The sequence below is a fragment of the Trachemys scripta genome, chromosome 22 (assembly GCF_013100865.1).
Source record: "Trachemys scripta elegans isolate TJP31775 chromosome 22, CAS_Tse_1.0, whole genome shotgun sequence".
NCBI lineage: Eukaryota > Metazoa > Chordata > Testudines > Emydidae > Trachemys > Trachemys scripta.
Window position 1 is genome coordinate 8976233 of NC_048319.1, and position 10767 is coordinate 8986999.

At 53.4% G+C, this 10767-nt stretch overlaps 1 protein-coding gene across 1 annotated transcript; it reads left to right on the plus strand.

Annotated features, from left to right (window-relative positions):
* Nucleotides 1-671: 671 nt before the first annotated feature.
* LOC117868969 (galactoside 3(4)-L-fucosyltransferase-like) lies at nt 672-2133 on the plus strand. The gene has a single exon (XM_034755403.1). The coding sequence runs from the start codon at nt 672-674 to the stop codon at nt 1758-1760; it is 1089 nt and encodes a 362-aa protein (XP_034611294.1). The 3' UTR covers nt 1761-2133.
* Nucleotides 2134-10767: the final 8634 nt, after the last annotated feature.

Below are 10767 nucleotides of genomic sequence, written 5' to 3' on the forward strand. Positions count from 1 at the left end.
ATAGATGAGGAGGTGTCAATTCCAGGAGAGGAAAAGCTGCTTCTGTAGTGAGCCAGCCACTCCCAATCCCTATTCAAGCCCAGATTAATGGTGTTGAATTTGCAAATGAATTNAGGATCTGGCCACCTTCAACTCCTCCTAACCTGAACAGGAACTGAGAGAGGTGGTGCCTGACAACTTTCACTCTATGCATCCGAAGAAGTGAGGTTTTTACGCACGAAAGCTTATGCCCAAATAAATCTGTTAGTCTTTAAGGTGCCACCAGACTCTTTGTTGTTTTTGTAGATACAGACTAACACGGCTACCCCCTGATACTTAAGTTCTACCGAAGTAACCTGTAGTGTAGATAAGGTCTAAATGGTTGGAAAGGACTAGCAACCCAGTTTGCTCTGGGTAATTCCTAGCCACAAGTGCATCATACCTAATGAGGTTATTTCAGCAGGGGCAGGTTTAAGGGGGTGGGCCCACCAAAGAACGTGTCTGCCCTTGGGTGTGAGTCTGCAAGTGATTCTGCTTCATGTTGCCTCATTGGGGCTTCAGATCTGTGAGCACTTTCTAACAAGCTGTGCCAGTTCGTGGCATTGTTCCGTTCCGCTCGTCCCCGCCACGTTTAGTTATCGTTAATCACTAATCCCTCCGTCATTGGTGTCTCCTGCATTCCCAGGCCAGCAATGCCGCTCAGCGAGCAGACGAAAAGCCCAGCCTGCAGGCACCTCCTCCTCTTTATTCTCTCCCAATTCATACTCGCCCTCTGTTTGTTTGCTTACCTCCGGCCCTCCAGGGACCCAGGCCCAGAGCCCCGGGCTGGCAATCCCTCAGCACTCACAGCCCAGCCTGGAAACAACCCCACAGCTCCACAGGCTGGTTCGGAGCTGACCATCCTGCTGTGGACCTGGCCCTTTGGGCACCCTGTTGCTCTGCAAAAATGCTCCGAGCTCTTTGGCATCCGGGACTGTCACATCACGGCTAACCGGAGCTGGTACCACCATGCCAATGCTGTGATTGTGCATCACAGGGATGTGTGCTCCAGCCCAAAGAAACTGCCCCAAGGCCCACGGCCCCCTTCCCAGCGCTGGATCTGGTTCAACCTGGAGTCCCCCAGCCACAGCCCTAACCTGGGCTTTATGGATAACCTCTTCAACCTGACCATGTCATACCGGAGGGACTCTGATATCTTCACCCCCTATGGGTGGCTGGAGGTCCTCAGCCAGCCCCAGAACTTCAGCATCCCAGCCAAGTCCAAGCTGGTGGCCTGGGCGGTGAGTAACTGGAACCCAGCCTCCCGCCGGGTGCAGTATTATGAGGAGCTGAAGAAATACCTCCACGTGGATATATACGGCAGCCATCACATGCCTCTGTCCCGGGACAACCACTTCTCCACCCTGTCCCAGTACAAGTTCTACCTGGCCTTTGAGAACTCGCTTCATGAGGACTACATCACCGAGAAACTCTGGAGCAATGCCCTGGGCTCAGGGGCCGTGCCCGTTGTCTGCGGCCCCTCCCGAGAAAACTATGAGCGCTTTCTGCCCCCCGATGCCTTTATTCACATCAATGACTTTCCCAATGCTCAAGAACTGGCCCAGTACCTCCAGGAGCTGGACAAGGACCCAGCGCGCTACCAGCGCTACTTCCAGTGGCGAACATGGCTAAAACCGTCCGAGCGAAGTTCCTGGACCATCCACTTCTGCAAAGCCTGCCGGGCCTTGCAAATGACAGAGACCTACCAGACCAGGACCGGTTTGGCCAAGTGGTTCCGCTAGGAGTTACACACTCAGCTTGCTGGGTTTAGTACAGATCATTTCCGGCTGGTTCGGTTGCAATGAGCCAGGATTGCTATTTTGCTTTGTACAGAGATATGCCTGCATTTGTTACAAGCTGGGAAGACTTTGCACCAGGAACTGGCTGTTCCGCGCACCCCCAGCCCTCTGCCCGTCCTCGGCTGACTAGCTTCCGAAATCTGAAATTGTGAAATGCAGAATAAGCCAGAGACGACAGAACAAAAAGCAGCTTCTGGGAGGGAGGGGAGGGCACCAGTTTGGGGGAGCTCTGATTATGGCCAGTCTAGGACAGGGGTTTTCAAACTTTTTTTTCTGGCGACCCAGTTGAAGAAAATTGTTGATGCCCGCGACCCAACGGAGCAGGGGATGAGGGGTTTGGGGCATGGGAGGGGTTCAGGGCTGGGGCAGAGGGTTGGAGTGCGGGGGTGAGGGCTATGGGGTGGGGCTGGGAATGAGGGTTCAGGGTGTGGGAGGGGGCTCTGGACTGGGGCAGGGGTTTGGGGTGCGGGGGTAAGGGCTATGGGGTGGGGCTGGGAATGAGGGTTCAGGGTGTGGGAGGGGGCTCTGGACTGGGGCAGGGGTTTGGGGTGCGAGGGTGAGGGCTATGGGGTGGGGCTGGGAACGAGGGTTCAGGGTGTGGGAGGGGGCTCTGGGCTGGGATGAGGGGTTTAGGGTGCAGGAGGGGGTCAGGGCTCTGGGCTGGGGGTGCAGGCTCTGGGGTGGGGCTGGGGATGAGGGGTTTGGGGCATGGGAGGGGCTCAGGGCTGTGGCAGAGGGTTGGAGTGCGGGGGTGAGGGCTATGGGGTGGGGCTGGGAATGAGGGGTTTGGGGGTGGGAGGGGGCTCTGGGCTGGGATGAGGGGTTTAGGGTGCAGGAAGGGGCTCTGGGTTTGGGAGGGCTCAGGACTGGGGCAGGGGATTGGGGTGTGGGGTTACCTCAGGCGGCTCCCAGTCCGTGGCTCAGCGGGGGTGCAGAGGCAGGCTTGAAGCAGCAGATCCGGCTCCTAGACTCTCGCCCACAGGCACCGCCCTCCTCAGCTCCCGTTGGCCAGTTCTCCTGGATGGGGAGATAATGGGGGAGTGACTAGAAGGATGAGGGGCACATGGGGCATTGTGGCTTCCACATGCCAAGCTGAGCAATTTTTAGGTCTGGTTGAACTATTAAGGGGCAGGCGGATGATAGGTAGATACATAGATCAAGGCCAGTTCTGGGATCCCGTTACGGTGGGGCATGGGATAAGTGGGGATGTTGGGTCCCCTGGATATTGCAATTTAAAAAAAAAACCAATCAGAAGTCCAGAGGCTAGTTAGATTCTTGGGAACGCTTGGATTTTAACAGTTTAATAAAGAAAAGATCAGGCAAATGTATCAATATTTTGCTGTGATCTATAATTTAACTAAGGAACGAAGACTCTCTAATCTGTGGCTGTTCCACTGCCTAACACTGGGTAACTTTACAGGTTTTGGCCTCCTGACAATCATTTGGGCCCCCTTGAAGTTCGTTGGGTGGTGGTGGTGGGGAAGTCCTCTTTGCCCACCTGGTTGGGCAGAGCCTGGGATGATTAGCTTGATAGCTTGGTAGAGCGATAGAGATAGATTGATAATTTTGGCTCATCTACAACCTCACTTGGCATTCATCTTTTGCAGCAGGTGACCCTAAGGTTAGGGGATGGGAGCCCAGATGGGACATAACAACCTCAAGAGCCATGCAAGGGTAACGTCCAAATTACCCAAAGCCCCTTTCATGCCAAAGTTTGCAACTCGAACACCAACACACGTTATTAAGTGATGACAAGCTGCATTCAGCACAGAGGGAGCACCTCGCCCGGCCGTGAAATGCAGCCACCTCTAGGGTATAAATTGCCAGCGTTTGAACTATACAGAGCAGAGTTTTTAAAAGGTTCAGGCCAGAATGCATCTCATTGCCGTGCTAGTGGATTTCAGGCTGGCTGAATGTAACACACCGATCGGAAGGTGTCCAGCCTGCAGCCTGCAAGGTGTCCAGCCGGCCGGGGGTTGGACCTTTGCCCCATTGAATCAAGTTCAAAGTCACAGTCCTGCTCTTCAAAGCACCCCATGGGCTGGTATGCACATGCACCTGTTGTTCTGTGTTTAGAGCTCAGAAGCAAGGTCAAAAAATGAGCTTTGTGCGTGGACTGGAAAGTGGGGAGGATTGTGATGGTCCCTTGTTCCCAGGGAAGTTCATTCCACAGGCTCAGGGCGGGTCTACGTTAGATCGCCCCAGCGACATCGCTCAGGGCTGTGAACAATCTCCACCCTTGAGCAATGTCGTTAAACCGCCCCTAAGACCCTGTGTAGACGGCACTAGGTGGTAGCTGAATTCTTCCGTTGGCCTAGCAGCTGTCTCTCGGGGAGGTGGGTTAACGACAGCCATGGGCAAACCCCCTCCCGTCGCTGCAGTAAGTAAGTGCTGCTGTAGCGGTTTCAGTGTAGACGTAGCCTCGGCCCACCCGACACACACACGATCAAACCAAGCCACTCCAATGCTTCTCCTAGCGAGCGGAGGAGAGAGAACACACACAGGGCGGGTGTGTGGTCACATGGCTTAACACCGTGGTTCTCAACAAGGGGTCTGAGGGACGTGAGCACGTTTCAGGGGGGGCCGCCAAACAGGACCAGCGTTAGACGCGCAGTGGCCCAGGGTAGAAAGCTGAAGTCCCACTGCATGGAGCTGAAGCCATAGGTGCCGACTCCGTGGGTGCTCCGGGCCTGGAGCACCCACGGGGAAAAATTGCTGGGTGTTCAGCACCCACCGGCAGCTCCCCGCCCCCCGGCCCAGCTCACCTCCGCCTTCTCCTCTGAGCGCGCCGCATGCCCACTTTCCCCACCAGCTCCCAGCGCTTGTGCAGCAAAACAGCTGTTTCCCATGGCTGGGAGGGAGAAGAGAGAAGGGGGAACAAGGTGCACTCGGGGAAGAGGCGGGGCCGGGGCGGGGATTTGAGGAAGGGGTCCAATAGGGGCAGGGAGGGGGCGGACTTGGGGCGGGGACTTTGGGGAAGGGGTTGGAATGGGGGCGAGGGTGGGGGGCGCCGGGGAAAGTTGGCGCTTATGGCTGAAGCCCCACCACCCGGGCTGAAGCCAAAGTCTGAGCAACTTAGCTTCCCGGAAGCCCCTGTGGCATGAGCAACTGCCCTGCCCCTAACGCCGGCCCTGGCTTTTATATGCAGAAAACCAGCTGTTGTGGCACAGGTGTGCCGTAGAGTTGGGGGGAGGCTGGGGGGGCTCAGATAGAAAAACATTGAGCACCCCTGACTTAATGCAGGACTGGAAGGAGCTCAGATACTATATAGGATACAATAGGAGCAAATTGCACCTGCAGAAACGCAGCAACTTTGAAAACATCTGACTCGACCTTTGCTAAGCACTGGCGCTCCCGGGATATTCCTGCCAGCCACATGGAGGCTTTGGAGACCGCAGGAGTTTGAACGGTGGCTGAGTTGAAAAGTGTTTAAAACCTTCCAGTCAGGAGCGTCTGAGCACCTCCCAACTGGGCTGTCCCCGCTTCCTCTCTCCAGCAGGCAGCTAGCTGATGGGAAGCCCCAGGAGAGAGAGAAAGGGGAGTTTTGAGACGCACGCCCCCCGCAGCTTGGCCGGGGAAGCCTGAGCAGAGGGAAAGGAATGCCGAGATGTGAAGCGGCTTTGTGATTTGCTCAGGCTGCGGGAGCCAGAGGAGGAAATGCGAAAATCGGGATTGATGCCCCTTTCTGCGCGGCCCCTGCCAATGACCGCCAAAGAGACACTCACTGTCTCTGGTGTTCTCCTCATGGGACTTTGCAGGGGAGGGAGTTTCAAACCCTGCGCGCGGTAGATCCTGTAACCTCCCTCCCACCCCCAGGGACATGTGGGCTGTATTTTCACAAACAGCGTCTCAAGCCAGCTCCTGCAGTTCCCCCACCTCCAACTCTTGGCGCCAACTCTAAATCGGCGTCTCGGAAGTCTCCCTTTGCACACATGCACACACGCACTCTGGCAAACTTGGGGGCCTGGCTGGACAGTGCAGCTTGCTGTGAAGTGTGTGGTGTGGCACTCTCCAGCCCAGGGAGGGGGTAAAGGCAGACTACTGCTGCCAGGGGATGGAGTTACTCTGTCGGCGTGGGTGGCAGAGACGAGTGCTGTGGAGGAGTAGGGCCTGGAGTCCAGCCCTTTGGTGGGGGTTGTCACGGGAGCATATTGGCCATAAACGAAGGTTTAAATGCAGCAATTCAGACGACAGACACTCCACACATGTCATACTTTCCCAGCAAGAATCCTGGGATTCTGTCTCTGCGGGATCCTCCATTCCCCAAACCCTCTAGCCGGGCTCGAGAAAGCCAGACCGGATGTTGGAAGTTTGCTCAGTTTAATCCCATGGGCTGTTGGATGTAGAGTCTCTGAGAATCCATCCTGCCCTCGTGTGGGTTACATCGGACCCGTCTCTGATGGGATTCTCAATCTCACCGCCTAGGCTGGGCTCTGGTGACAGGGGGAGGCAAAGCTGGGGCTACAGCAGAGTGGTACAAAGGCAACCGTTTCTGCAGGAGGTCGGCGCACAGGGACTGCTCTGCAAAACCAGAGCAGCACAAACCACCTCTACTCCCAGAGACCGGCTCGCTGGTCTCCTCACGGCCACCTTCTTGGGTGTTCCCTACACCTCGTCCCCTCGTAGCTGCCACCAAGGAGCTCCACTGGTATTTGTATTCCAGTAGGACCTGGAGGGGCAGATCAAGATCAGAGGAGCTGCTTCCTAAACACATAGCAACAAACAGCCCCTGTCTCGAAAGGCTGGCAGTCTAATTAGACTATAGGAAGGAGGAGGAGACACCTGCTACTAACAGGTGGCTCTTGTCACAAATGCAGCTTCTCCAAGGAGGGGAGACTCGTTATCAGGAAACTGAGGCACGGAGAAGGGAAGCAGCAGGTGGGGGGAAGAGCCAGGAAAGGAACCCTTGTTTCATAGAGTCACAGCAATGTAGGGCAGGAAGGGACCTGAGGGGTCACGCAGTCCATTTTCCCCACTGCTACGCTGCGGCAGCGGTAAGAATACCTAGGCCTGAGTTCTGCTCCCGGCCTCTGTCCTCTGGACAGTTCCTAGCAGAGCGGCTGCAATCCCACTTAGGACCTGAGGCCTCACTTTCAGTGGCAGTTCTTTGGCTTACCGGCAGTGCCTCGTCTAGCGTCATAACCCCACTGCAGATTTCACATCCAAGGCAGGACACGGGCATAAAGTTAAATACATGCAAGAGACCTGCGATGCCATCAGTCTCGCGGGGCTGTTTAGATTCCCAGACAGCTGGATAGAAATGGTGAGTGTCCCCTGTGCAAGGTCAATCTGTAACAAAACCTCAGGCTTCCTGAACAAATTCGTTACTATTGAAAACGGCTGTTTTCGGCCAGCTGTATGTGCTAGCTAGGAAGACCCCACTCACCGCTGAGCTTCATGGTCAATTTTGGAGTGGAACATATAAAGCTACAGCCTGGGGTCTCCTCTCGACTGACGCAATGGGAACAGCCAGCCCAGCGGAGCCCTGGGGGCTGGACAGGAGCCCACAACATGCTGTGATTGGGGATGTCTACACTGCATTGTAAACCTGGGGCGGGGGACCCAGGCTCATGGACTTGGTGTTCCCAAGCCCGCGCCTGAGCCTCCGCACTGCATTTTTAAACCCAGGCTTACAATTGCTGGACCTTTGTCTCACAGACTTGCCAATGAGGCCATAGAATCATAGAATCTCAGGGTTGGAAGAGACCTCAGGAGGTCATTTAGTCCAACCCCCTGCTCAAAGCAGGCCCAACCCCAACTAACTCATCCCAGCCAGGGCTTTGTCAAGCCGGGTCTTAAAAACCTCTAAGGAAGGAGATTCCATCACCTCCCCTGGGAACCCATTCCAGTGCTTCCCCAACCTCCTAGCGAAATAGTGTTTCCTAATATCCAACCTAGACCTCCCCCACTGCAACTTGAGACCATTGCTCCTTGTTCTGTCATCTGGTACCACTGAGAACAGTCTAGATCCAACCTCTTTGGAACCCCCCTTCAGGTAGTTGAAGGCTGCCATCAAATCCCCCCTCACTCTTCTCTTCTGCAAACTAAATAACCACAGTTCCCTCAGCCTCTCCTCGTAAGTCATGTGCTCCAGCCCCCTGATCATTTTCGTTGCCCTCCACTGGACTCTCTCCAATTTGTCCACATCCTTTCTGTAGTGGAGGGCCCAAAACTGGACACAATACTCCAGATGTGGCCTCACCAGTGCCAAATAGAGGGGAATAATCACTTCCCTCTATCCGCTGGCAATGCTCCTACTAATGCAGCCCAATATGCCGTTAGCCTTCTTGGCAACAAGGGCACATTGCTGACTAATATCCGGCTTCTAATCCACTGTAATCTCCAGGTCCTTTTCTGCAGAACTGCCGCTTAGCCAGTCGGTTCCCCGCCATACGGCACTACACTGACTGTCTGACTCAGGTCTGGGCCTTGAGCTGTGTCCACACTGCAAAATGACAGGGCTGAGACTCAAGTTACAGCGGGACTCAGGCTCTGACCCCTCAACCCCCCAGCAGGATCCTACAACCTGAGCCCTGTGTGCTTGCTGACCTGAGTCAGACTGATTTGTGTGTGGACAGAAGATGGGCTTGGGCTCAAACATGAGACAGAGCCCAGGTTTAGTGGGCAGTGGAGATATACCCTTGGCTTAGGGCATGTCTAGACAGCAAAAAAACCCTGCGTGGCAACAATTTCTACAGAGTTGGGCTCGCACTACGGCCCAAAAAATAGCCAGGAAGACGCTCCAGCTTGGACTGGCACTCAGGGTCTAATGCCCAGTGAAGGGGGTAGGTTGCAGAGCCCGAGCTCCAGCCCGAGCCGGAACGTCTACACAGGTGGGTCTAATGCCATAGCGCAAGCCCGAGTCTGGAGACCCGGGTTCTGCGATTCGCTGCCATGGTGGGTTTTTTCCCCCGCAGTGTTTTTCCCTGACATGTTTCACCTGTGACACTTAGAAGGGAGCTCCCCAAAAGGCGTGTGAAGCCACCTGCTAGAAGGTAATGCCTTCAGCTAAGCAAGAAAACGTCCAAGTGAATGGGGCATCCGTTGCTAGGGCTTGGCCAGCTCCTCAGGGACTTGATTTCAGTGGCACTACACCAGCTGATCCAGCCCACTGAGTTATTTACACCGTCGGTGAGTGTTACAGGAGCTGTCTAGTCTGCAAAATGGTGCTGACGTGAGAAAAAAAACTTGAACTCATTCCCCGTGTCGAGTCCTGCTGCAAACACCATGGCCTGATTCCCTGTTGCCTGCAGCTCATGGAGTCATTTAACACCTTTGCAAAGTGAGTGTGCGATGTTGCCATTCTGGTCTGGTGGCATTTCACACCCACTTGGGTCCAATGTAAACCCAAGGTGCAGAGCGATGGAGAATCCGGCCAATGATGGCTCATTTCGCTCTCGGACTCGGGTTATTTTTAAATGGTGAGACAGGCTCTATATGCAGAAGTGGAGCTGTGATTCTCCTGGCTGTAAACTCCAGCGCTGTTTCTGCGTAGGCACCAGCCAGCAGGTTTTTAACAGCTTCACTTACATCCAGTCAATTCAGGCACTGCTACACTGAGCCGAGATGCAGTCAGCAAGCCATTCCAGTGGGTATCTGGCCAAGAGTCTAGGGTGTATCTGACCATGGAGGCTGAAGCAGCCAGACCAGACACAAAGCCAAACCCCCATGTCAATCAACAGCAAAATATAGATGCAGAAGACAATCTATTTTCCCAAGTGAAATTCACTTTGTTCTCTCATAAATCCAGCACTGTGCTATGATCATTTCAACAGCGACTGGATAAATAGGCTTGGCAGAATTCGATTGTCATTTTTTAGAATTTCAGCGGATCACATCAATGTTTATTTTTAAGCCTTTTAAAAACACTTTTTATCTGGTTAAATGTTCGCACTTGTGCAGAACCATGGGGCGCTGTCAGCCTTTTTCAAACTTTTTATCAAGTTACATTTTCACAGGAACAATGAAAGCTTTATAACGGTTTAAAAACAGTCAACCTCAGTTATCAAAATTTTAGTCAGAAATCAAACGCGAATCAATTCTCAAGCAGCTTTTTTCTTACTTTGCCTAGCTGTACATTGCTATTATTATCGATGGAAATATTTTTTTCCCTCGGTTTGTGTGTGTACAGGGAAATCAATGTGTATTGACATTTACCGGTAAAAATCTAATCCTTCCAAGCCTACATATAAAACAAAAAAAATACCCTGAAACAATAAAAAAAAAATTGCCAAGGAATTAATGGTATAACTCAAAACTGCCTGTAAGTGTTTGCTTTCAACACTTTCAGCGCACAACTGGCCTCTCCAAATTCATTCTCGAAAGCAGTCCTAGTTCCAAGGCACTTACGATTTGCACGGTGCATTAAGCTGATCTGGTAACAATATTATTGATACTGGAGTAGTGGCTGGTAGGCAATGCGGAGGACACAGTGCAAAAGACAAGTGCTTGAGAATAGGGGCCATGTGTTTGTCCATGTTTGTACAGCACCGAGCACTGCATTGCACCAATTAGGGTGTCTGAATGCACCGTGCGGCCCTGGCCTCTAAAATATTCAGGCCCCAAAGACTTGCTTAACAGAAGTTAATGGTCCAATTGGACTACTTCCAGGAGGCAAGTTTGGCTCTATTTTCCCATAGGAATGGGACCCTCATCTGGGTTGGGGCCTCTGGATGCTACTGCAATATAAATGATCATGATTATTATTGTATTACTAATGCAAGAGACTGGAGCTGACAGGCAGGGGAGGGAGCACAGGTAACAGTGAGCAGTGTGATAAGCAGCATAGAATGGGATTGGAAGGGACCTCAGGAGGTCATCTAGTCCAACCCCCTGCTCAAAGCAGGACCAATCCCCAACTAAATCATCCCAGCCAGGGCTTTGTCAAGCCAGGTCTTAAAAACCTCTAAGGAAGGAGATTCCACCACCTCCCTAGGTAACCCATTCCAGG